The 27,911-nt window shown below is 41.0% G+C and overlaps 1 protein-coding gene across 2 annotated transcripts in view; it reads left to right on the top strand.

Moving 5' to 3' along the window:
• Positions 1-27,911, top strand: part of EEFSEC (eukaryotic elongation factor, selenocysteine-tRNA specific) — a 242,146-nt gene that overhangs the window by 64,793 nt on the left and 149,442 nt on the right. For both annotated transcript variants that reach the window (XM_087818685.1, XM_087818686.1), the window contains exon 2: positions 17,794-18,001. In XM_087818685.1, coding sequence (XP_087674811.1) covers positions 17,794-18,001 — 208 coding nt within the window. The remainder of the gene's footprint in view (positions 1-17,793; positions 18,002-27,911) is intronic.

A 27,911-nucleotide genomic window follows, 5' to 3' on the forward strand; every position in this document is an offset into this window, starting at 1 on the left:
GGCCCAGAACTGAGTCTCACCTCTTCACCTCTGGGGGAAGGAGAGGGGCTGGAAATTCTGTTCCATCTCATGGTCAGTGATTCAGTCAATCATGCCTATGTAATGAAACCCTAATTAAAAACTCTGTACACTAAGGCTCAGTGGAGCTTCCTGGTTGGTGGAGAGATTGATGTGCCAAGGGTGACGTTCCCTATTTCCATGGGGAGAGGGCATGCACTTAGTACCCACCCATACCTTGTCCTATGTGTCTCTTCATTTGGCTGGTCCTGATTTATATCTTTTATAATAAAACTGGAATCCTAAGTGTGGTACTTTTCTTAGTTCTATGAGTTGTTCTAGTGAAATATTTAACCTGAGGGGTGTTGTAAGAACTCCCCAGATTTGTGGCCAGCTGATCAGAAGTGCATGTGGCCTGGAGACCCCTGAACTTTCATTGGGCTGAAGTGAGGGCAGTCTTGTTGGAAACCTTGCCCTGAACTTGTGGAGTCTGACACTAACTCACCATTTGCATTCTAAAGTTTACATATAAAATTATGCTTTTATTAGCTGTCTCTCAATATCCTCATCTATAAAATGGAAATTTAATGACAACATAGGGTTGTTGTACGATAATCTTTGTACAGTGCTCAGACCAGTGCCTAGCCCATTGACCATGTGCACGTGTGTGTGAGTGTTTGCATGCACACATGTGCCTTGTGGGGAAATGAGAAAATACAGCTAAGAAAAAAGAGAAAGAGGAAATCAAAAGCTACCACCCAACCAAAGACATCAAAATAGGATTACATTTTGAAAACTTCATTCTTTTAATAGGTTAGTTTATCCCTTTTACAATTATTATTATACATTTGGTTATCATGTTCAATTTTTAAAAAATGTTTTCTATGCTTCCTTGCTCTATTCTTTATTTCTTTTATTTTCTGTGTGATCTTCTATGTCTCATTCTTTTAATTTGCATATACCTACAGCTTATTTTACTTTAGAGCTAGCAATGAATGGTTCCACCAGTAGTTACTTTCAAATCTCTAATACATATGTTGAATCCTGGATTTCTCAAGCTACTGACTATAGAAATGAATCCCAACTCTAAGATGTCCTCCTATACTCATGGTTTTGGTTGTTCTGCTCCACAGTTTGTTCTTAGTGAATTTTTGTGAAATCATTTGTAGTGTGTACCTATGCTTTCAAGAATTGTAAGAAATGCAGTTGTTATATAAGAGGCACATAACTTGATGAAAGAATAAACGTCACCGTCCTTTAACTTGATTCTTTGTTTACATGGTGTCCCTAGCTCCCTCAGCCCTTCCTTGCATGATGCCTCATTCCCAGATTCTCATTTGGGCTTGTCTCTTTGTTGCTACTCTTTCTTTAAGGAGGTTTTTGTTTGTTTATTGGTGTTAATGAAAAATTTAATTTCAAACATACCCAAGATAGGGAGAATGAACTCTCATATACCCATCATGCAGATTTAATAGTTACTAAGGTTTTGCCATATTTGTATCAGCTATTCTCCTCCCACTTTTTTCTGACGTATTTTAAAGCAAATTTATAAGATTTCAAGTCATTTTACCCCTAATACTTATATGTATCTCTAAAAAGTACAATTTTCTTGTGTCATTATCACAACTAATGATATTAATAACTCCTTGGTATTATCTAATTCTTCATTCATATTTAGAATTTTCCCAATTTTCTCAAAAAATATTATTTAAGTATGGTTCTTCTCCTTTCTCTCCACCTCTTGCTAAAAAGGGATATAGGGACACATGTATCACCAGTTCCTTGATAAATGGCAAGGAGCCTGAGGCTCTGAGATGTGAATCAGCTTCCTCAGGTCAGGTAGTACTGTTGGGGCTTGAGTCCACACCTCTCTTTCTGGGTTTTGTGTTTTATGCCCTATGCTTGACTGCCTGGGAATGTTTACCCTGAATAGGATGAAGCATCTAACCTCAGCCTAAAGCTATGGCCCACAAATGTAGGGGCTACGGCTGGGGGAGGAAACAGGAAGATAAGTGCTGCCCCAGGAAGCACACCCCGCACAGAGCAGTTTTTCTCTAGAAGACGGAGCTGATTGCCATGGTGAATCAAAGCCATCCTCAGCCCTGGGCCAGTGTAGTTTCTTCTTTGTTTTTGTGTCAGTTCTTACGGACTTTTTCTGGGGTAGGGACAGTGGCAAGACCTGCTAAAATGATGACACCTGGCTATAGGGAGTTCTGCAGGATTATGGAGGAGCATGGCCTTTGGGATCTTGGCCCTGTTGCTCACTCACTGTGTTTGGGCCTGGGAATTGACCTTTCTGACTGAGCTTCTGCCTTTGGAAAATGGAGTTATGGTGCTTACCTCACAGGGTTGTTGGGAAGATTATGTGACCGTAGGTATCCCTAGCGTGGTGCTGGGCACAGTGGCCATTTATAAATGGGAACATAATGCCATTTCTCTGCAGTGGAGGAGCATGGAGCACTGGGGCATCATTAGCCGCTGCCCCCCAGCCCGAGGAAGACCTCGCTCATCCCTTTCTTCTCTCCTCTGCTGTTGTATAAAGTGATCTGGTGGCCAGGCATCCAGCCTTTACAGGGCTTTGGAGAGAAGAAGGGAAGGACTGCCCAGCACTTGCCCTGTGTCTTGTTCCTTCTTCACCTGTCTGATGTGACACTACTTTATAGACAGGATGCTGAGCACAGAGGGGGATATGCCTCATCTTTTCTACATGTTAAGGGTTATTTCTCATTTTAAATCTAGAGATCCAGTTCATCGATGCAAGAGGTTAGCAGAAATTGTTCTGACTCTCGGGATATGCATGGGGACAGAACACTGCTTAGAGTTGGGGCAGGAGCTCAGGGGCCATGGAAATGCTCTGTGCCAGTGAGTATGCTGATGACACAAAGGAAATGTTTGCAGTCCTTTTAGAGTGACTAGAGTAAACATTTATCTCACCTTGGCGGAAACAGGGCCCAGGGAGCTGGACCAAGTGAGACAGCCTGTGCTGTGAGCCACATAAAAGAGGGCATCAGAACCTGTTGGGCTAGAGAGGGCCTAATAAAGTGTGTCCCTCACAAGAGACAGTGTTTTCTGTTCCTTGGGTGGGCCACATGTACTGTGCTCTTGAGAAGATTGGGAACAGCTGTCCTGAGTTGTTGCAGTTGAGTCATCTGGTCCATGGGCCAGTGGTTGGCGCCTCTGGTCATTCCGTCCTTTTTCGAAAAGCTCAAGGTGACTTGGCCCTAGCCCTGAAGGTCCAGGGGAACTGCGTACTCAGCATCCTCCGTGAGGCACTGGCAGCTGGGGCTTCCGTAGCCTTCTGCTGTGTCCACTGCCCAGAACAGCCTCTTCCCTCAGCTTTCTGGCCTCCTCTCCCTCCAGTTGCTAAATTCCCCTCTTGTGTGCTTGGTTAGCAGAAACTTCTCATCTTACTTTGATATACTTCAGTGTGTTGATATTGTGGGTTTTTGTGTCTCCCCACCAGACTGTGAGCTCCTTGAGGGCAGGGACTGGGTTAGATTCATCTCTGAAGCCTGGGATCCAGCCCAGGGGCAGCATACAGATATATGGAGTGGAACAGAGCCAAACTTTTATTTTAGTGCCTGGGTAGCTGCTTTGCAGGTACTGTATGAGGCATCTTGAGAAATTAATAAATAGTGGGGAGGGAGAATCCCAAAAGTGAGCATGCTTGCCTGGGATGCCGGTCTAGCCTGCCCTCTGTGGTGTCCCTGTGGTCACTTGCTTAGGCATGCATGGTGGGCTCTACAAGGAAATGGGTTCCTGCTGCTCTTTCTGAAATGTGACTTGCCATGCCTTCTTCAGTCCCCTTTGTCTCCGTCCAGAAAAATGTCTAATTGTATCTTGAACTCATTTACATTGCGCGCTTCAATGGCCTCGCTTGGCAGCTGAGGCCATATGCTAATTCCACCCTTTTCATGAAGGAATTCTGCTGATTTTACTTACTTTTTATGGTAGATTTACCCCACCTCATCTTTTTTTCTTCTGTTTCCCCAGTAAATAGTTTCTTAAGTTCACTTTCTTAGGCTCTGCAACTCTGGCCTTGCCCTTCTAGCACCTTCAGCTGGGGTTAGTAAAAAATATTCCAACTTGCTTTCTCTGCTTCAGAAGAGGGGTTCTCTGTGCACTGGGGACCCATTTCTAGAAGGCCTGTTTGTGTCTGAGGCTACAGCAACAACCACTGTTTTTCAAAAACAATAGAGTGTGAGAGTTGGCGAGAGTGGCCCTGGTTTTCCTGCCTCAAATGCCTTGTGAAGGATGGACCTCACTTCCATGTGGAGGAAGAGGTCTGGGACCAGGGGCTGTTCAGATCTGAGTTCCAGCACTGCCCTTGTTGGCAGTGCAGCCTTGGATGGGTTTCTTTACTACCTTGAGTCTCAGTCTATTCATCTGTAAAGTGGACATGTGAGGACGCACCTTCCCCCTCATGGGGGACTTGTTTGGGGTCTTCTCCAAGTGGACTCTGCCCTTGGTGGCCCCTGGATCCTCTCTTTGCAGGCCCTGGGCTGCCTGATCTTCATGGCATGCAGTCCTGTCCTTGGCATGGTTGTTTCAGTGGCTCAACTTTTCTTCCTTCTCTTTCTGTTTCTGAACAAGCATACATACCATTTTGGAGTGTACTAGGGCATCACCACTAAAGAACAGAGAAGAATCCATTAATTCCTAATGGAGAGGACGTTCTCAATTATTTAAAAGGCTTAGTCTCCTCTGGCCTGCTAGTTCTCTTCATTCACTTCCTAAATATTTGTTGAGCACTTACTTTGTGCTGCTGAATGTGAGGGATCTGTGGGAAAAAGCAGTGCATGAGGCTGCAGGGGAACCAGTGATTCACAGGATAGGCTTGTCCTAGGGTAATGTGGGAACTGTGTGACCCTGAGGGAGGACCACCTTGTTTAGACCAGGGAGAGTTGGGAAAATACCTGGAAGGTGATATCTAAGCTGAAATTTGAAGGCTGAGGTGCCAGAAGAAGGATCAGAATGGGAAGAGTGCTTTAACACATGTCTACATGCCGAAGTCCTGGGGCGGTAAAGAGCATGGTTGATTGAGGAGCTGAGACAAGTCAGTCCTACAGAAGCATGGAGTACGAGGAATAGGGAGTGCTGGATGAGGCTGGAGAGATAAGGTGGTGGAGATGGGGCCTCAACCCCATGGCCTTTTTCTCTGTACCTGGGTGGGAGCTCTGATCTTTTCACTCTCTTCTCCACACAGGGTAACATAGTGCTTTCAGAAACCAGGGCTCTGGGCTAAGAGTGCCTGCAGTTGAATTCTGTCCTGCCACTGACCAGCTCTTTGATCTTGTCCTGGTGATTTAAGCTCTCTGTGCCTTGATGCGTTCTCTGTAAATTGGGGGTATTGATGATAGTACCTGCATTCTAGGTGTACGAACAAAACACTTAGCCATTAAATGTTAGCTATGAAGACAATGTTCATTTCTTGTGGAAGGGGCTTATACCAAGGACTCAGTGAGGACAGATAACTTCTGCTCTAAGAAAAATTCCAGCCTGGTGTCTCTGAGGTCTTCCTGTTTCATTCTTCCAGAAGAATCATGGTCTTAGTTTATTATTGGACTTTCTAGCTACTAGAAGTATTTTGAGATTCAATATGGGGATCTGTGCTTGAAACTGTAGGTAAAAAAACCCACGAAAGAGAAAATAACATGTCAGACACTGGAGCTTTTACATGCATTAACTCCTGCAATTCTCATAACAGTCCTATGAAGTAGGCACTTTTTTATCACCTCCAGTTTTACACAGTGTTGCTGCACCATTATTGCTGTACTAGGTGAGGGTCTCAGTCCAGAATGTTGGGGTGTAGGGGAGCCAACACTGCCTCTTTATTTGCTTGGAAGAGGCCGAGGCCAGGGAGGGAGAGAGCTCACCCTGTGGCCCAGCAGAGGGCTAGATCCGAGCTGAGGTTTGTCAGACCTCTAAGCCTCTGGCCTCTGGTCTCACCTGCTCTAGCACTCTGGGGCCTGGTTACACCAGAGAGCCCACTGCCTTTTTCCTGCAGGATGAACCCTTCCTGGCATCCACCTTCTCCACCCCTATCAAGGCCAAAATGTGGATTATAGGGCAAAGAGGAGTTGGGAACTGCTGAACTGCCGGAGCTCAGCTGCCTAGACTAACGGATCCTGAGTGCTTTTCTGACTTAAACAGGTACTGGCCAAAGAAGCTGGATGTTTATTCTGTTTCTTCCAACTTTCCTTTCTAGAGAAAACTCCCTCCAGAGACCTTACACTGGCTAGTTTTGGCCCATGGACATGTTTTGTTTGGGCCATAGAGTTTAAACATGTTTTTGAATTGGTTGTCAACATTTAAAAATTGGCAAATTTCACATAATAATCCAGATTTTTGGCTTCTCTTGAGAAATCGGAAGATCTGGCAACTTCAGGCACACATTCCTGTCTGGTCATGTGGGCTGGAGCTGAGGAGAGACTGTCCCCTACAGCCTGGCACAGGAGTTTCTGTTCTTTGTAGTTTTACATCTTGTCTTGTGTCTAGACCACCTCATGCAGTTCAGGTGCTCACTGGGCCCTGCAGGCTTTTATGTTTGGGATACTGCTCCTCACTGTTTCCATTTTAGGACAGGTCTTTGTCCAGCACTAGAATTTGTGAGAACCAGAACTCAGGTCCAAGAATAATGATCACTTCCACTATTAAGCACTTGCTGTGTGCCAGACCCTGGATTATGAGGTTTGCAAACACTGTTCTGTGAATAATATATGATCCCCATCTTGCAGATGAAGACACTGGGTTTAAAATAGGTAGAGCCCTGGTACCAGGTCTCACTAGGCATGCAGGTAGGGGAAGCAGAAATAGGATCCAGTGTGTTCCCTGAAAAGCCCTGTGTGTCTCCCTTCCCACACATCTGGCCTTCGTTCTCATAGTGACCTGCACATCTATAGGTGTTTCTCCTCACACCTCTTCCTAGGAAGGGAAGATGCTCGTGTCCCGAAACCCAGCAGTCAGCCTGCTCTTAGAGATGGAAATACTTCTGATGAAATTTCCTTCAGAGTTTCCTTTTGGGATTACAGGATACTGTCTTCAAGAGAAATCCTCTTTGGCGCCACTTCAGGAGGATACCTGGTGGAACAAAAATGGGCTTCAGATCAGGCAGACTCAGCTTTGGCTCCTGATTCCACCATGTTCTAGCTTTGGGAGTTGTGCAGTCTTAAATTGCACTGTCCCCTCTCTTCTCTTCCCTCCCTCCCTCTTTCCTCCTCTACTCCCTCCCCTCTCCCAATCTCTTCCTTCTTCCACTCCCCACCCTCACTCCTTTCTGCCCTCCTCCCTCTCACTGAGTGAGCACTTACTATGTACTTGGTATTGTTTCTAACTCTTTTGAACCTCACATTTCTCATATGTAGATGGGCTGTTGCATGTCAAAGTCGCCAGCAGTTTTGACCCTTGATAATTGGTAGCCACTATTATGAAGGATGAGACTTTCTTGTTCATTTTCACAATGGAAATCACATTGATAGGGCCCTAGAGTTATAGAGTTTTAGTGAAAAATACTGACTTAAAAGGTAGCATTTTCCCCAAGGCATCTTGATAAAAGCATTGGGAAGACCTGGGATTATGCTGAATTTTACAGGTCTTTGTAAAGCCTGGCCCTCCTGTTTCTGTGGATCAGGTACATTTTTGCTCCAAGCACTGTGTTAGGTGCATCACATAACTTCCTAAACTCCCATCTCCATTTTATAGATGAAGACACAGGCCCATAGAGTTTAGGTGTTTCATGAAAGACTCAACAGCTGGTAAGTGGAGCAGAGATTCAGACTCCAGTTGACCCTCCCCAAAGCTTGTGCTCTTTACCTTCTGCTGTGGGGCCTGGTTATGACCTCTGCCCCAGAATGTGAGTGGACCAGAGTGTCAAGTGGCCACTTAACAAAGATTCAGGAATTCTCTGCCCCTCCCCAAGTCCTCTTGTTCCTGGGAGATCAGCAAGCCCTAATGTTTATTAGATACTGCTAGGGAGAGCTCCCTGGTGTCATTCTGAGATTCCGAGCTGTCCTTTTGTGTCTACCCCTGGCTGAGAGAACTGTAAGGGACTGGGTGGCCCATGGACAGGGTCTCTTTCTTAGTGTGGTTGGGACTCTCAGACATCACTGAAGTTTGCTTAGGCTACTCTGGGATGGATTTTCTTCATGATTTATATTCCCATGTCTACCTCTTACTGCTTTGTCCAGAAGTTCTTGCATCCATATTTGGTGATTTGTTTCTTTTTCCCTCCCCCACCCCTGAGGTGTCTGCCAAAATCCTGTATAATTTGTATCATCTCCCAAGCTGTTACAGAATATGAGGGCCCAGGATAATTTAGTTATTTTTGAAAAAAGATTCTTAGCAAAAGTAAAAAAAGAAGGGGAAGTTTTTATACTCACTGCATGAAATAGACAATATTTCCTGAAACAGGAGATACGAACCTCAAAGAATTTAAAATAAAACATTCATTTATTATTTTTTTAAAGAAGGTAAATGAGGAAAAAAAGTAGAATAGTCAGTCTTTTTATCCTAAGTACAGATGAAATTGATTAAACCTTAAATACTGGCCTCCACACACCCGGTTTATTAATTGAAGAATTTCCTCTTACCCAGAATGGGAAGTTCACATTAAAATCGAGCTTGCCCCTGAGTGGCAGTGACACTTGAGAACTGAACATTTTCCACAATCCTATTTTCTCTTCGGTGCTAGAGGAAATCCTAAAATGGTTAAAGGGGAGGGGGAGGGGGATTGAGGGGAGAGAACAGAAACCGTACATTTTAAGGAAGCCTTCTTTCATTTCCTTGTAAAGCATGAAATCAAATTACAGCTCATGGCCCACACTTATTTTGTTTCTACATTTCAAATTCCATTTTCTGCTCTTTTTCACTGTTCTGAACAGGAGTTGTACTGTTGTGCAAAGTCAGCTAAAAAGACTACCCCAGATAGACTGACACAGTAGCTAAAGAAGCAAAAGGCAAACCTCCTGGTGAGGTTGGCAATTCATAGCCCATGGTGCCCGCGTCTCCCTCCACCTGGATAGGAGGCAGTGGTAGCCACCACCCCTTGACCCCAGGAGGCACGGACACTCTGCTCTTCCTGTGATGCCTGAGCCTGCCTCTGCTCCTCTCCTGAGGAGGGCGCTGGGAGTGGTGTTCACTTCAGTGGCTCCTAAGGGTGGGCCACATGCCTCTGATGAGGGATGGTGTGAGGCAGTGTCTGGTGTGATTAATACTCCTGCTTGACAGGGTTGGAAGGTCATGCCTCTTCCAATCCTTATCCAGTCTCTCCCATTTTGTTGAAGAGAAAGACTTGATTTAGTGCTAGTATGTCTTTTACAGGCTCTTGTCCCATTTAAACAGAGAGCAGGCCTCAGGCCCAGAGCTTTAGCAGGCAACATATCTAGTTAGCATTTAGTAGCATTGCATCACATTGCTTTCTTTCTGTTTTATCTTTACAATTAACTTCTCATAGCAAGTTTAATGCACTTATTTTGGTGTAAAGTTCTTTTTAATATAAATATATTTGGGTTCAAAAATGACTTTATTTAAACATATATAAGTAAGTACTAGTAACGGTAGTAACCATGGTATTGACACACCCAGATTTAGGAGTTGTTCTCTAGTAGACCATGGCTGGTTGTGGTGTGAAGACAAGTCTGTAGTCTCTACACTGATCTTACGGAAGGATGAAACATCATTAAGAGAATATCTATATTATCTTTAAACAGACATTATTGGGTGTCTACCTTCATCTCTCTTCTCCCTCCATTGTTGGATTGTCATAACTTGTAGGATCAAATCCAACCTCTGAATTTACAGAGTTTCCTAATAGGAGAGATGCACACCAAGAGTGGTGCCTTAGATGATTTTATGGCATTAAGGGATGCTAACCATGGTAAGAAAGTTATTCGCTCTTCAGGGTTCTTCAAGTTCTCAGATTCTGTTAAGGAGGTCTCTGGTGCCTCTAGCTTCGGTGTCTGGCTAGAACTTAGTAGCAGTGTTTTATTTTTCTTATACTTTAAAAAAATTCTTTTATTTATGGTAAATAATACCGGTTTTCCAGTGATACAAAGCTTTACTTTAAAAATAAATAGTTTTTGAATCAGTAATATATGTACATGGTTCAAAACTTAAAAGGTACAGAAGTATGGACAATAAGTGGATCTTCCTCACACCCTGGTCCCTGCTTACCTAGTTTACTACCCCAGAGTCAAACTGCTATGACCTGTTTCTTCTAAAAATTTCAAGGACAGTGATTTCAAGCATATACTTTCTCATTCAAAATCTGTAGACATGGCAGTATACTGTGCACATACTTTTGACAAGAGTACCCACTCAGGGAATGTAGAGCCACTGTGTGCTCTTTAGTAGCTGTAATGTTGTTATGTGGGTAACTGCTTCCTTCCTGACAGGCAGTGAGGCTGGCCCCTGTGATTGCTGTTGCAGGCACAGTGCTGTGATGGCCTTGTATGTGCCTCATTTGCATGAGGGATGTGGTTGGGTCACAGGATGTGTGCATTTGTACCTTTGATGGCTATTGCCAAAATGGCCTTCGAAGAGGTTTTGTCTGTCTCCCCACACTGTTAGCGGCAGGGATTGCCAAATGATTTGAGGGATAGCCACAGCTTGACTTTGAGTTTTAGCCCCTCAGCCCCATCCTTTGACTTCATTTTGTCATTCCTACATGGGGGTCATTCTCAGGGTTGCCTGGAGGGCTTTGGGAGTCAGTGGTGTAACCGGCAGCGCCTGGCAGGGCAAGGACTTACTGTTCCTCAGCTCCTTTTGTTATGGTCACAATTGTTTGTCAAACCAGTAGGTGAAACTAGAATCTCAGTGTAGTTTCAGTTTGCATTTTTATTGTTATTGGTGAGCTAGGGCATCTTGTTATATGTCTGAGTTATGTGTATTTCTTTTCTTCCGCCCTGCTTCCTGTCAGACTTCCCTCCAGCTACCCTGGCCTCCTTGCTGGTTGTCTGACACACTGACATCACATAGGGTCTTTGCACCGACCCCCTCCATCTGCCTGGAATGCTCTTCTTCTGATTTACTTCGAGCCCCCTCTTCTTTGAGCCCTGGCTCAAATGTCTCTCCTCAGTGAAGCCTGTTCTGATGGTCCAATTTAAAATTGCAGCCTGCCTGCCTCCCATATATTCCTGAGCCTTCTTTCCTTGCTCTGTTTTTCCCCCAGGACACATCATCTTCTCCCTTCCATGAGATTCATGAAGTAAGTGTGTGTGTGGTTTCAGCCTTACCTCCTGCCCAGTGAGCCCCCCATGTAAGGGTAGGGTTGTTGCCTGTTCTCACTGGGGTTTTGGCAAGGAGGAGCTCAGTGAATGTGTTGAGTGTTACCTGTCTGTTAATATTGTCTCTATTTTTCAATGGATTGTTGCTCTCTTTATTATCAATTTGAAGGAGGGTTTTAAATATTAAGGAAAATAGTCTTTTGCAAGTATTGTACATTTTAAGCTTCTTTCCCCAGTCATCTTTGGCCTTTATCATTTTTTTCTATGCAGAAATCTTTAATTTTTTTTTAATGTTAAATTTTTCCATCTTTCTTTTAAAAAAAAGTGTTTCTGGGTTTTGTGTCTTACCTAGGTGTTTTTTACTTTTAAGATTATAAAAAATTCTGTCATGTGTTTTCTCCAATACTTTTCTAGTTTTATATTTTTATTTTTAAAACTTTGATCCATTTGGAATTTATTTTGATGCAATGTGTAAGGTAGAGATCCAGTTTTAATTTTATCTGAACAGCTATCCACTGTTACTGTGTCACTGTTGTATGCTTTTCCCAGTTTACAGATGTGGACAGTGAGGCTCAAAAAGGAAGGTTACTTACCCAGGATTTCACAGCCAGCAAACCTCATTCTGCACTGCTGCCCTCTCTCAGTTCTATAGGTGTTTTGTCACAAGTCTCCAGTGTTTATTGTGCTTTGTCTTTTCTTCCTTTTGGCAAGGGTCCAGCACTTCTGTTTGTCAGCTGTCCTGTCCGAGGCTGTTTATTCTTTTCTTGGTCTCTTACATCTTTTTTGTTTACCCTGTTTCTACACCACTAACTGTGCTCCCCTTGTTCTCCTAGATTTTTCTTCTTCTTCTTTTTTTTTTTTTTTTTTAAAAATAGATCTTTATTGATTTCAGGGAGAGGAGGGGAGAGGGAGAGAGATAGAAACATTAGTGATGAGAGGGAGTCATTGATCGGCTGCCTCCTGGACGCCCCGAACTGGGGATCGAGCCCGCAACCCTGGCATGTGCCCTGACCAGGAATCGAACCACACTTTCCTGGATCATAGGTTGATACTCAATCGCTGAGCCACGCCTGGCTAGGCTTCTTCTTTTTTTAAAAATTAAATTTATTGGGGTGACCTTGGCTAATAAGGTCATATAAGTTTCAAGTGTAAAGTACTATAGTGCATCATCTGTATATGGTATTATGTGCTCATCACTCACAAAGTTTAGTCTTTTTGAACTAAACTTTTAGTGTATTTGAACCCCTTCACCCTCTTCAATCTCTCCCTCTTCTTTTCTGCTCTGGTAACGACCATACTATTGTCTGTGTTAATGAGTTTTTTGTTTGTTTGTTTGTTGGTTTTGTTTGTTCATTTGTTGCTTTCAGTTTTATATCCCACATGCTAGTGAAATCATTTGGTTCTTGTCCTTTTCTGTCTGACTTATTTCAGGCCTACACTCTAATCGCTGAACAACACCGGCCAGGGCTCTTTACTTTATTATTTTTAATCCTCACCCGAGGATATGCTTATTGATTTTAGAGAGAGGGGAGGAGAGGAAGGAAATTAAGGGAGGGAGAAAAAGGGAGGGAAGGCAGGAGAGAGGGAGGGAGGGAGGGAGAGAGAGAGAGAGAGAGAGAGAGAGAGAGATATCAGTGTAAAAGAGAATATCAACTGGTTGCCTTCCATACATGTCCCAACCAGGGATCGAACCAGGGCACATACCTGACCTGGAATTGAACTTCCAGACTTGTAGTATATGGGACCAAGCTCCAACAAGCTGAGCCACACTGGCCAGCACCATTTAAAAAAAAAAATCTAATTTAATATGATTTCTTGATTTTAGGATGCCTGTAGCTTTTGATTGAAAATCAAATTTTGATTAACTCTCTGATTTTGTGGTTGCTAAAATATGTTTACATCTTTACATTCTACTTCTCCGGGTGACACTTTTTTTTAAACACCCTTTTTTTCCTTCAGTCCCAGAAGGAAAATTACATCTCACAGATAACTTATACTTTGTTAAATGCTCAACTTTGTAAATTTTTCTTTATTTTTATTTTTGAAATGATTAAAATATATAATCTACAGAATTGGAAATTTCAAAACTACTGAGAAACTTTAACTCTGCAAACCTTTAAAGCAGTGATTTTCAACTGGTGTGCCACCGCACACTAGTGTGCCACAAGAAGTTTTAAAACATGCAACACCTGACTAGTTAGGGGCACTGATGTCTTTTCCCTTAAAGTGTCAAATAAAAAAATGACAACAGCCAACACAACAATAGCTGTCCAGTGTAAATGAATCAGAATTACACCTATTTTTTATGTCAGATTGGCAAAAAATGTATTTTTTGGTGTGCTTCAGAATTTTAGTAATTAGTTTATGGGTGCCACAAGATGAAAAAGGTTGAAAATCGCTGCTTTAAAGGACTCTAGTCAGTAGAACCAGATGAAAAGCTCTGATAGATTGAGAAATATAGAGGGTCATTTGTACACTGCAAGTTTTTGACTTGTGTTTCCCACCCACTCACTCACTCCCTCTCTCTGGTCTCAACGATTTCCTACTCTGGGTTCGTGGGAATTGGGAAGGACATTGTTTGATTCATTCTGTGGCAATACTAGGGATTTTGAAAAGGACATGACGGGCCAGTTATGTCACTTCCTGTCGTCTGATCAAAAGTTTGATGAAGAAATGGAGTAACTGAAATCTGTTTCCAGGCAGCCGGGCAGTTGCCTGATGGTGACCCCAGTTTCCACTGGTGCCCTGGTTCTCAGTAGGGCCAGTCAAGTCACTGTGACCTTTGGTCTCCTTAGAAATCCCTGATGTTGGCTGCGCTGCAGCAGTCTGCTTGAGAGGCTGGTCTTTTGGAGCAGAGCTGTGTGCTCCCTGCAACAAAGGCGGCTTATAGATGTTAGAGTGAGGCTGCAGAGGAAATCCTCATGGGCCTCAGAGGGTTTGGGTCCTGTCTGCACTTATCTTTCTGGGTTTGTCAGTTCACTTTAATTTCCCATCCCCAGCATCCCAACAGGCATCAGATGGGAGATTAACTAATTACTTATACATCATCCTTCCCCTCCAGCCACCGGGCCACGAAAAGGCACTCCTGGATAGTTTTATAGACCAATAAGAAATTGAATCTCAGAGAAAAGAAACAGATTCCTGGTAAAGAAAGTGGAGGAGGTAGAGGGAACTATTGTTTGCTCAGTCAGTCCAACAAAGATTGATTAAGCTGTGCCCAAGCTGGAGCTTGTGCTGGTTGCTGCGAATACAAACTGAAACCCCAGGTCTTGGTCTGTGAACTCTTAGTGTGGGGTGGCGTGGGGAGGAAGGGTCAGGGCAAGTAAGGTTTGGGCAGAGAGGAGCAGGAGCAAAAGCAAGGCAGAGAAGGGGTGAGAATTAGCATGGGTTGTGCCTTGATTCTCAGTGTAAAGTGGAGGCTGGGTGAAGAGGAGGCTGGAGAGGGGCTGGTCTCCAACTGCAAGGACAATGTTTGTATGGCATGTGGGTAAGAACAGGCACCAGAGTTCAGATCTTTTCTCTAACTCCTATTTGGTGAGGAACTCAGGGCAGTCACCTAACTTCTCTAAGCCCTATTGTCTCATCTCTAAAATGGGTCAATAATAGTTCGGATGAGGTAGGGGATGGCATATAGGTTTTATAGGGAGCCCAGGTCATTGGAATTAGTCTTGAAACAAGGTCCTTAAGTCACCCATGGGGTAGAGTAGCCTTGGCTCTGTGAGTGCAGCTTTGCCCATCAGAGTTGGGGGCCACTGAGCCAGGCATTCTGCTGTGAAACCTTGGTTGAGAACAGTGCACAGACTGAGAATCCACAGCTTACCTCCTCACTGTTTACCAGCAGGCTTTGTCCCATCCTTTTGCCTCAAAACTGGCCACATCACCCTGTACTGGTAACAGGTTTGCTTGTGGTTGGAGAACCTGTGGAGAGACCTGAGGTGGGTGGGGCTCAGGCTAGTGTGTGTATGTGGGGAGGGCACCCACCCCAGGATAGAGCAAGGAGCACAGAGAAGGGTTCTGTGAAGTGCAGTGTGATGCTTGGCACAGGGAGAGTGTTCAGTACTGTGAGGTAAAAGCGGGGGCTGCCGAAGCAACACCACAGAGATTGGTTTTAACCATAGGACAGTGGGGGCTCTTAGCAGGAGAATAACACAGTCAGGTCGGTGTTTTATTTGATATTTATTCATGTATTTAACATCATAATTTAATTTATTTCTGAATAGATAGTACACCTGTTTAAAATGAAAAGATACAGAAGAATCTTCATGCTTTTCATTTTTTAAAATTTTATTTGTATTTTTTAAAATTTTTTTAATATCTGGGTTCTGAATTTTTAAAAAATATATCTTTATTGATTTTAGAGAGAGGAAGGGAGAGGGAGAGTTAGAAACATCAATGATGACAGAGTCATTGATCGGCTGCCTCCTGCAGGCCTCCTACTGGGGATCGAGGCCGCAACCTGTGCATGTGCCCTGACGGGGAATCAAACGGCAATCTCCAGGATCCTAGGTCAATGCTCAACCGCCGAGCCACACTGAGCTGGGCTCTTCATTCTTTTTAATGGCCGTCTAGTATTCTGTCACACAGTTGACAGATGGACATTCCAGGGTTTTCAACTTTAGCTACAACAAGCATACTATAGGGACATTTCACATGTATGTGGGCTTGGTTGTGTCAAAGATTATGTACGTTTGATAGCTGTTTCCAAATTGACCTTCATAGATGTTGTACTAATTTAACCCCCTTCCCACCCTTCCAACAGTGTATGAATCAATTATGTATCTTTAGAAAGTTCCTTTTGGGAGGCTGCTTGGAGGACGAAGGGACAAGTTGAGGCAAAGAGACCCATCAGGGAACAGCTAACATCGGCCTGATGTGGCCATGGGGACTGGAGCTGTAACAGAGATGATTCCAGGGGTGAGTTGGTGACTCAGTAGAAATGAGAAAACCTTTCAGATGAGGTTTTATAGGCCTCAGTTGTTTAAAAAGGAGAATCTGTTATACGTAATTTGTCCTGTTCATGGTAGATGATAGAATCACTGTCCCTCTTCTGTTTGGCTATAGTAGAGACCTGGGCCCTACTGCCTGGTGACTTGACAAGGGAGATGCCAATGGGGGCTGCTGTGAGCACCTAGCCCTCCCCTCCAGGTCCTTTTGGACCACAGCTCCACTTGTGTCCCCAACTGACAGGATAAAGTAGGAAAGGGGGCTGGAGAGGACAGAGTAGAAGGGAGGGAGAAGAGTTGGGATATTCCAAGACTCGCTTAGTGTCAGAGACACATACCATTTTTCCTGGGGGAGGCCAGAGGAGCTGTGCAGGTCAGTGGTGACCAGGGAAGGATTCGTTAGCAATGGAGTCAGGCACCCTTGTTTCTGGTGGCCTTTGGTACCAGTTGGCTGTGTGACCTAGAGCAGATGACACCATGACTCTGAGTCTCACCTTCGTCTGAAATACTAGGTTGTAGAATAATCTGTGTGGCTGACTAGTGCACTAGTAAGTGTGCCAACAAAAAGACCACCCTTCCTGCTTGCCCTTCTTCCCCGCCCCCGCCCCCCCCAGTAGTAGAGTTCTGTCATGAGAGTCACCCACAGAGAGTCTTCCTTTGCCTCACCATGACAATAATTTGGTCCTGAAAACCCCTCAAGGGGCAAAGAGGAAATGTTTGCACATTTTTGCATCCACAAAATAATACCTTTTTAAATTGAAACTATTCCAAATCCCATTAAAAAGAACACAGTTACTTCATTGGCTAACATTAGTTTTCCTAACATGACTTAATGGCAGTTCCCCTTCATTGATTTCTCTGTAATTTGTCCACCTGTTGTTCAGCTTAAGTGTGGCTGTGTGTTCAGACCATGCTCAAATTCGTCATGCATACACACACATGCACATGCACACAACATACATGCATATATATGTATATATACGTATGATGCTCTGTTGATTTGAATGCTCATACTCCACCCTCCTGAAAGAACAGGAAGCCCCCCAACCAGAACAGAAAGGACAGAAGAAGCGAGTAGATGTAGCCCAGCTAAGCATGATTTGGTCATGATCATGATGAAACCAGTGCTGTGAGGAGAAGACCTAGGAGGAGATGTCCCCTCCCCACCCAAAGTCCTTCACATTTTTAGCCCTTCTCTCCTATCTCTTTGCAAGGGCAGATCTCTAGGCATTTATCAAGTCTAACGCTGAGCTTTTTTCTGCTTGTTTTTTTCCTATGTACGTTGGAATGAAATGATAGGATTGGTGCAGTAGAAAGCTGTGCGCTTTGGAGTCACCCAGCCCTGCTGCAGGCTGGCTGTGTGGCCTGGGCAAGCTCTTTTTTATAGGCCTCAACTTCCTCATCTCTAAATGGGGTAACACGTCTGCCCTTCATAGTGGTTGTGAGGATTCAGTGAAATCATGTAGGCCAAACACTTCACCTGTGGCCTGGTGCTAGGAGGCATGTGGTAATTATTCATTTTCTACTCTGCCCACTTTTAACCCTTTAATTTGGCCAGTTTTGCCTGACCTAGAGCTTTCTGAGCTCACCTCTTCCTTTTCCATTTCTAACCTTGTCTTCTCTTCTTCCAGGGGCCCAGATCATTGATCTGATGATGCTGGTAATCGATGTGACCAAGGGGATGCAGACCCAGTCAGCAGAATGCCTTGTGATTGGGCAGATTGCCTGCCAGAAGCTGGTCGTGGTGTTGAACAAGATGGACCTCTTGGCTGAAGGGAAGAGACAGGCAGCAATAGATAAAATGACCAAGAAAATGCAGAAGACCCTAGAGAACACCAAGTAGGTTTTCCAGTGAGAGGAAGCCTACACAAGCAGGCTTCAGGGCACACACTGATTGGGCAGGCAGTTGTCAACATTGAGTCCTAGTTAGTAGGATCTCACCTGGCCCTTGCTTTCACGAAGGGTAAAGGCTAAGATGCTTTTGAGAGACCAAACAGTACAGAGGGTATAAAGAAGCAAAAAGTTGATTTTACAGATAATTTCCTAACATGAACAGTGTGTCGTTCTGCTCTGCATGACATTCAGAGAAACCCAGGTCTCCATCTTGCTGGCCCTCTACTGTAGGGTGTGTCCTTGTGTAGTCAAAGTGGGCACAGGTACTGCTGTGTCCATGTTTGCAGGAAAGTCTAGTGTAGTGTGGACCTGGAAGGGGCATACCCTTCCCGCTGAGATTCTGTTGGTGAGGACTCCATCCTACCTGCTCATTTAGCTAGGGGATGTCCCCCCTCACTGTCTATTTAGCTGCAGTTGGAGATAAGAGTTGAAAAGGAGATATGACTGGATGTTTCTGTTATAGAGGTTTTTAAATTGGGTGGATATACAGGTGAAATGGACTGATGGGAATTGCTGTTGAGGGGAGACTGTGAAAGGTCACATCACAAAAGAACCTTTGTAGTATTTCATGCTAAGGAATTTACAATTTCTTCTTGTGGAAAGTAGGGAGTTAAAGAATTTTGTGCAGGAGATTGACTGAAAGAAGTTTCCCTCCCATCTAGAGATGGCTGGCTGTAGGTGGAAGGATGTCATGGCAAGGAGGATCTGGAGGCAACAGAGAGACAGACAGGGAGAGGTGGTGGTAGTTTTTCCATGGAGAGAAGTGTGGCTCAGAGTTAAGGTAGTAGAGGGAGAGGAGGGCGAACTAGGGAGATTCAGCAGGCCTTGCCAGGCTATTGGCTCTGCCTACAATCAGCACATTCTGATAAGAGGTCCATGGGGGCAGAAAGGTGACAGTGCTGCTAGGCACGGTGGGAGTGGGAGAGGTGTAGAAACTATGGGACAGAAGCCACCTGGCTGCTCAGTAGCCAAGGGAATGACTAATTCTGATGTGGTCGAAAAAATGAGAAAACATCCTTGTTGAGCACACAGTGTTGGCAAGCCTCATTGTTTTATCAATTCCTCTCTTCCTCTCTGGGCCAGCACTTTTTGATCAATACTAAATAGTGGTCACTGGGAGACAGCAATGCTTCCTCTGTGCTATGCAGCCTGAGACAATATCCTGCCACTTCCACCTCTCCTTCTCCTGCCTGTGGAGGGCAAGCAAGTAGAGAGTGTTTTTGTTTCCCCATCATAAAGATTGATATGCCTTCCCATTTATGACTTTTTTTCAGATCCAACACCTGCAGTTCTCTCTCAGAATTCTCAAGTTGATTAAATTAAAGCTGCAGCCCTGTGAATGGGCCAAATATGTCATAAAAGATTTCCTAGCGCTGCCTTTTGTTAGCAAAATTCATCAATCCGATAAAATCGACACATTTAGATAAGTGTTGCATAAAAATTCAGACTTTGTTATTCCCAACGGAAGTGGATATGAGACTGTAAAAAGGAAGATAAAAAATTATATCTTCTTTTTTAGTGAGTTATTTGATTCCCTGCTGTTTTATTTACTTGTCAGAAAGGGGAGAACAGGTCCTTTGGACTCCTGCATTAAAAACCTAGCACAATGCCAGTATCATTTACTATATAAACAGGACGTTCTGGGAAGGGCTTAGAGTAATTTTAAGGATGAATTAATATTATTTAAATTAGTTAAATTAAGGAAAATTCTCACTTGCATGTTTAAATTAACCATTCTATTTTGATTTATTGGTTGAATGTCAAATTGTGAACTTTATCACATATCCAGAGGAAATTGTCCATCTGAGGGGCCTTGGAACCTTTTTTCTCCTTATTTAGCACCCATAGGTCTGGGAGAGAAACTCAGATAAAGGAAAGGATTTCTACCCTGATTGGTTGTAGTTAGTGAGCCCAGTGGGCCTGTGGCCAGGTCAAGGGGAACCCGTTCATAAGAAAACATTAGTTCTTACCTCTGTGCAACAATGAACTTCTTTAAATCTTTTAAGTGACTTTTTCCTTTTCTTATGGTCCCTTGTTAAGTAAATCCTTTGTAAATGCTGGTCCAAATGTAAAGAAATTTTCTATCTGGAAGGGAAGACTTTGGACTGGTGAACTATGTATGTATTAAAACTGAAAAGTGTTAAAACATAAAACTTTTTTCTCCTATCCAAAGAGTAATTGAAAGAAAATTTGGAAAATAGAGAAAAGTGATTAAAAGAAAGAGGAGAACACCCAAAGATTTCTTATCTCAAAATAGCCACTGCTGACATTTTGGTTTATTTCATTCTATCTTTTCACTATGCATACTATTGCCCTCACTTTTTAAATTTTAGTAAAATATATATAACATAATATTTATTATTTTAAAACTGTTTGTAAATGTATAATTCATTGGCAACAAATACATTCACAAAGCCACACGTGTACTCATTACCATTGTCTATACTGAAAACTTTCCGTGATTCCCAACATAAACTCTACCCATTAAACAATAACTTCCCTTCTGTCTCCCCTCTCCCATCCCCTGGTAACCTTTATTATGCTTTCTGTCTATGTGAATTTGCCTATTCTGGGTACCTTATATAAATGGAACCATACAATATTTGGTCTTCTGTGTCTGGCGTATTTCACTTAGTAGGATGCTTTCAGGGTCCATTTATGTTGTTGCATGTGTCAGGATTTCACTTCTTTTAATAGCTGAATAGTATTCTATTGTGTGTATAGACCATATTTTGTTTATTTATTCATCTATTGATGGACTCTTGGGTTGTTTCCTTTTGGTTACTATAAATAATACTGCTATGGACACTGGTGTACAAATACCTACTGTATTTGAATCCCTGCTATCAGTTCCTTTGGATATATATCCAGGAGTGGAATTGCTGGGTCATATGGTAATTCTAACTTTTTACAGAACCACCAAACTGTTTCCCATAGTGGCTGTACCATTTTACATTCCATTTAGCAATACACAAGAGTTTCAACTTTTCCACATCCTTGCCAACACTTATTTTCTTTTTAAAATAGTTTTCCTAGTAGGTATGAAGTGGTATCTCATTGTGGTTTTGACTTGCAGTTCCCTAATGATTAATGATGTTAATCATCTTTTCATGTTATTATTAGCCATTTATATGCTTTGGAGAAATATCTATTCAGGTCCTTTTGCCCATTTTTTAATTGGGTTGTTGAGTTCTGTAGTTCTTTAGATATTCTGGACATTAATCTCTTGTTAGATATATGATTTGCAAATGTTTTCTTCCATTTTATAGATTGTCTTTTCACTTCTTGATTGGTATCCTTTGATGCACAAAAGTTTTTAAGTTTTGATGAAATCCAATTCATTTATTTTATTCTTTTGTTGCCTATGCTTTTAGTGTTATATACATGAGATTGTTGCCAAATCCAATGTCATGAAGATTTTCTTCAGTTTTTTTTCCCTAAGAATTTTATCGTATTAGCTCTTAAGTTTATTTAGATCTTTGATCCATTTTTAGTTATTTTTTATATATAGTATAAGTTGAGGGCCCAACTTCATTATTTTGCATGTGGATGTACAGGTTTTCCAGCATTATTTGTTGAAAAGACTTTTACTCTTGTCAAAAATAAATGGACCATATATGTGTGGGTTTATTTCGGATTCTTTATTTTGTTTCATTGGTCTATGTGTCTGTCCTTATGCCGGTACCACACTGCTTTGTAGTAAGTTTCTAAATAAGGAAGTTGAGTCTTCCAACTTTATGCTTAATTTTTAAGATTATTTTAGATATTTGAGGACCCTTGCAATTCCCATATGAATTTGAGGATCTGCTTTTCCATTTCTACAAAAAATGGTTTTTGGAATTTTAATTGGTATTACACTGAATTTGTAGATCACTTTAGGTAGTATGAACATCTTAACAGCATTAAATCTTCCAATCCATGAACACAGTCACCTTTCCATTTATTTAGATCTTCTTTAATTTCTTTCATTAATGCTTTATAGTTTTCAGTATATAAGTCTTTCACGTCCTTGGTTAGATTTACTCCTAAGTGTTTAATTCTTTAAGATGCTATTATAAATGAAATTGCTTTCTTAATTTCCTTTTTGAATTGTTTTTGCTGGTGCATAGAAACACAAACTGATTTTTGTTTATTAATCTCCTATCCTGCAATTTTGCTGAATTCAGTTCTCCCCTTTTAAACATATAATGATGATCATGAGGTATTTATATTTTTGATTTATGCTTTTATTAACACTTTATATAGCAGTCACTGTTGTTGACCCTTTCGATTGCCTTCAGTTTTCTTTCTTATAAATAAATGGCCTTGGGGTGAGCATCTTTGACCATCATTAAACTTTCTCCACATTTTCAATTTTTTCCTCATCAGAGGTTTGAGGTGTAAGATTGCTGGATCAAAAGGTATGAACCACTGTAGACCTTTTAATGTACATTGCCATATTCTTTCATAGAAGGGTTTGTCCCCTTTCACACAGGTATCAGCACCTAACTTTGATTTATCATTTAAAAGTATATTTCAAATTAAGTAGGATAGAAATGATATTTTACTCTTGTTTTAATATGTAATTCTTTAATTACTTGTGAGATTGAACATTTTCCTTGAATAAATTAAACAGTGTGCTTTTGTGTATTTTAATTATGCCCATATATTTTGTGTATTTGCTTCTTGCAATTTTAATGCTTTCTTTTTTGTGTTGGAGTTGGAATCTTGTATATTATATATATTTTTCAATTTTTCAGTTACAGTTTACATTCAGTATTATTTTTTATTAGTTATCAGGTGTTCAGCATAGTGGTTAGACAATCATATACTTTATAAAGTGTTCCCCCTGATATTTCCAGTACCCACCTGGCACCATACATAGTCATTACAATTATTGACTATATTCCCTGTGCTGTACTTTACATCCCTGTGACTGTAACTACCAGTTTGTATTTCTTAATCCCTCACCCTTTCCACCCATCCCCCAACCTCCCTTCCCTTGGTAACCATTGGTCTGTTCTTTGTATCTATGAGTCAGTCTCTGACTTATTTCACTTAGCATCATATCGTCTAGGTCCATCCGTGCTGTTGCAAATGGTAAGATTTCATTATTTTTCTATGACTGAGTAATATTCCATCGCATATATATACCACAGCTTTTTTATCCACTTGTCTGTTGATAAGCACTTGGGTTGCTTCCATATCTTAGCTATTGTAAATAACACTGCAGTGAACATGGGGGGGTGTATATTCTTTTGAATTAGTGTTTTGAGTTTCTTCAGATATATACTCATAAGTGGAATCGCTGGGTCATAAGGCAGTTCCATTTTTTATTTTTTGAGGACCCTCCATACTGTTTTCCATAGGCACTGAACCAATTTGCATTATCACCAACAATGGACAAGTGTTCCCCTTCCTGCACATTCTCTCCAACACATGTTGTTTGTTGATTTATTGATGGTAGCCATTCTGACAGGTGTGAGGTGGTGTCTCATTGTGGTTTTAATTTGCATTTCTGTGATGATTAGTGAGGTTAAGCATCTTTTCATATGTCTATTTTCTATGTGTCCTCTTTGTAGAAGTGTCTTTTTAGGTCCTCTGCTCATTTAAAAAATTGAATTTATTGGGGTTACATTAGTTAATAAAATTATATAGGTTTCAGGTGTACAATTCTGTAACATATCATCTGTATATTATGTGTTCACCACCCCAAGTCATGTCTCTTTCGATCACCATTTCCTCTGTCCATTTTTTAAACTGGATTGTTTTTTTGTATGTGTAGGGGTTTTTTTGTGTGTGTGTTGAGTTGTCTGAGTTTTTCATAAATTTTGGAGACTAACCTTTATCAAATGTATTATTAGTGAGTATCTTCTCCCATTCAGTAGGTTATTTTTACATTTTGTTGATGGTTTTCTTTGGTGTGCAAAAACTGTTTTTAGTTTGATATAGTCCCTTTTGTTTATTTTTTCTTTTGTTTCCCTTGCTTAAGGAAATATAGCAGAAAAAATATTGCTCAGAGAAAAGTCAGAAATTTTACTGACTGTTTTCTTCCAGGAGTTTTATGGTTTCAAGACTTACACTTAAGTCTTTAATCCATTTTGAGTTTAATTCTTGTGTATGGTGTAAGTTGGTGGTCTAGTTTCATTTTTTTGCACATATCTGTCCAATTTTCTCAACACCATTTATTGAATAGACTCTCTTTACTCCATTGTATGTTCTTGCCTTCTTTGTCAAATATTAATTGACTATATAGACATGGGTTTACTTCTGGGCTCTCTATTCTATTCCATTGATCTGTATGTCTGTTTTTATGCTAGTCCATGCTGTTTTGATTACTGTGGCTATCTCCAGCATTGTTCTTTTTTTCTCAAAATCATTATAGCTATTGAGGTTATTTTGTGGTTCCGTATAAACTTTTAGACTATTTGTTCTAGATCTGTGAAACATACCATTGGTGTTTTGATAGGAATTGTGTTGAATCTATAGATTGCTTTGGATGGTATGGACATTTTAATTATATTAATTCTTCCTATCCGTGAGCACAGTATATGCTTTCATTTATTTGTATTTTCTTCGGTTTCTTTCTTTACTGTCTTATAATTTTCCAAGTACAAGTCTTTTAACTCCTTATTAAATGTATTCTTAGGTATTATAATTTTTTTATGCAATTGTAAATGGAATTGTTTTCTTAGTTTTTTTCTGATATTTCATTATTGGTGTATAAAAATGCAACTGGCACTGGCTGGTGTGCTCAGTGGTTAGAGTGTTGACCTACACACCAAAGGGTTGTGGTTTCAATTCCTAGTCTGGGCGCCTGTGGGAGGCAGTCTATCAATGTGAGACACATCGATGTTTCTCTCTCTCTCTACCCCTCCTTACCTCCCTTCTACTCTCTCTAAAAATCAGTGGGAAAAAATACCTTAGGGTGAGGATTAATAACCATAACAGCAACAAAATAAATCTTTATTTATTTATTTATTTAATTTATTTTTTAATCCCCACCCAAGGATATTTCTTTCATTGCTTTTCAGACAGAATGGAAGGGAGAGAGAGAGAGAGAAACATAGATGTGAGAGAGACACATCCATTGGTTGCCTCCTGCATGGGGGATTGAGCCTGCAACTGTGGTACATGCCCTTGGCCAGAATCTAACCCAGGACCCTTCAGTCCGAGAACCAAGGCTCTAGCCACTGAGCAAAACTGGTCAGGGCAATAAATCCTTTTTTAAAAAATGTAACTGATTTCTGAACATTTTTTATCCCGCTATCTTTCTGAATTCACTTATCAGTTCTAGTAGTTTTCTGGTGAAATTTTTGGGTTCTCTATATTCAGTGTCATGTCATCTGCAAATAATGACAGTTTTATTTCTTCCTTTTCAATTTGTTTTCCTTTTATTTCTTCTTATCTGATTGCATTGGCTAGGACTTCCAGTACTGTGTTGAATAAGTGGTGAAAGCAGACACCCCTGTCTTGTTCCTAATCTTAAGGGAAATGTTTTTAGTTTTTCCCCATTGAGTATGTCTTAGCTGAGGGTTTGCTATATATGACTTTTATTATGTTGAGGTATGTTCCCTCTATTTCCACTTCGTTGAGAGTTTTTTATCATAAATAGGTGCTAGATTTTGTCAAATGCTTTTTTGGCATATATCGATATGATCATATGATTGTTATCCTTCATTATGTTTATGTGGTGTGTCACGTTAATTGATTTGCAGATATTGATCCAACCTTGCATCCCTAGAATAAATTCCACTTGATCATGGTATATGACCTTTTTAATGTATTGCTGAATTCCATTTGCTAATATTTTGTTGAGGATATTTGCATCTGTATTCATCAGGGATATCTGTCTATAATTTTCTATCTTTTTAGTGTCTTTATCTGGTTTTTGGAATTAGGATAATGTTGGCCTTGTAAAATGAGCTTGGGAGGCTTCCCAGCTCTTAACTTTTCTGGAATAGTTTGAAAATGATAGGTATTAGTTTTTCTTTGAATATTTGGTAAAATTCACTTGTGAAGCTATCCAGTTCAGGACTTCTGTTTGTTAGGAGTTTTATTTATTTATTATGATTCGATTTTGTTGGTAGTAATTGATCTGTTCAGATTTTCTGTTTCTTCTTGACTCAGTCTTAGATTATCTTGTATGTTTCTAGATATTTATCCATTTCTTCCATATTGTCCAACTTGTTGACATGTAGTTGTTTGTTATATTTTCTTATAATCTTTTGTATTTCTGTGGTGTTGGTTGTTACTTCTCTTTCTTTTCTGTTTCTATTTATTTGGGTCCTTTCTCTTTTTTTTCTTTCTTTTTTTGTTATTAACTGAAGTTCTTAATTCAGATTTCTTTTTTTAACCTAATGCCCCTTTCTTTTTTTTTTAAGTTGTTGATAGTATTACGGATGTCTCCCATTTTCTTCCTTTTTGCCCCCCTCCATCCAACTCCCGCCCTACTCCAGGTCTTCCCCATACTGTTGTCTGTGTCCATGGGCTATGCATATATGCATATATATTCTTTGGTTAATCTCTTCCTGTCCCCTCCCCCACCTCTACTCCTACCCCCACTGAGATCTGTTATTCTGTTCCATGCATCCATACCTCTGGGCCTATTTTGTTCGTCAGTTTATTTTGTTCATTAGATTCCACATGTAAGTGAGATCATGTTCTCTTTTTTTCTTGATGAGTCTAGTTAAAGGTTTATTTATTTATTTATAAACTAAAGGGAGGGACAGTGTACTTATTTTATTTTTTGTTAATCCTCACCTGAGGATATATTTTTTCCGTTGATTTTTAGAGAGTGGAAGGGAAGGGGGTGGGAGAGAAACAACCACGCAAGAGAGACACATTGATTGGTTGCCTCCCGCATACACCCCGACAGGACAAGTCTCGAACCTGCAACCCAAGCACATGCCTTTGACAGGGAAATGAACCCTTGACCCCTTGGTCCTCATGCCAGTGCTCTAACCATAGAGACACACTGGCCAGGGCTAGTTAAAGGCTTATCAATCTTGTTTATCTTTTCAAAGAACCAGCTCTTGGTTTCATTGGACTTTGGTATTGTTTGTTTAACTTTTTTAGACTCTTATTTTGTTTATTTCTGCTTTGCCCTTTATTAGTCCCTTTCTTCTACTCACTTTGGGCTTTTTTTTTTGTTTTTTGTCTAGTTTCTTTAGGCGTATGGTTACTTTTTTTTTTTTTAGATTTTACCTGTTTCTTGAGGTAGGTCTGAATTGCTATGAATTTCTCTCAGGACTACTTTCACTGTGTCCCACGGATTTTGAGTGGTTGTATTTGCATTTTCATTTGTCTCAAGTTATCTTTTTATTTCTTCCTTGATCTCATTGTTAACCCATTCATTGTTTAGTAACATATTATTTAGCCTCCGTGTGTTTGTGTGTTTTTTACTTTACTTGTAATTGATTTCTAGTTTTATTCCATTTTGCTTGGAGAAGATACTTGATATAATTTCAAACTTTTAAAGTTTATTGAGACTTGTGTCCTAACATGTGGTCTGTCCTTGAAAATGTTCCATGTGCACTTGAAAATAATGTATATTATGTTGCTTTGTGGTAAAATGTTCTGAAAATATCGATTAAATCCATCTGGTCTAGGTGTCATTTAAGGCCACTTTTTCCTTGTTGATTTTCTGTCTGGAAGATCTATTCATTAATGTCAATGGGGTGTTAATTCCCCTACTATGACTGCATTACTGTTGCTCTCTCCTTTTATGCCCATCAAGATTTACTTTATATATTTAGGTGCTCCTATGCTGGATGCATAAATGTTAACAAAGGTTATATTCTTCTATTTATCGTTATATAATGTCCTTTTATGTCTTTTATTATAGCCATTGTTTTAAAGTCTATTTTGTCTCAGA

The sequence above is a fragment of the Miniopterus natalensis genome, chromosome 7 (assembly GCF_054644295.1).
Source record: "Miniopterus natalensis isolate mMinNat1 chromosome 7, mMinNat1.hap1, whole genome shotgun sequence".
NCBI classification, from domain to species: domain Eukaryota; kingdom Metazoa; phylum Chordata; class Mammalia; order Chiroptera; family Miniopteridae; genus Miniopterus; species Miniopterus natalensis.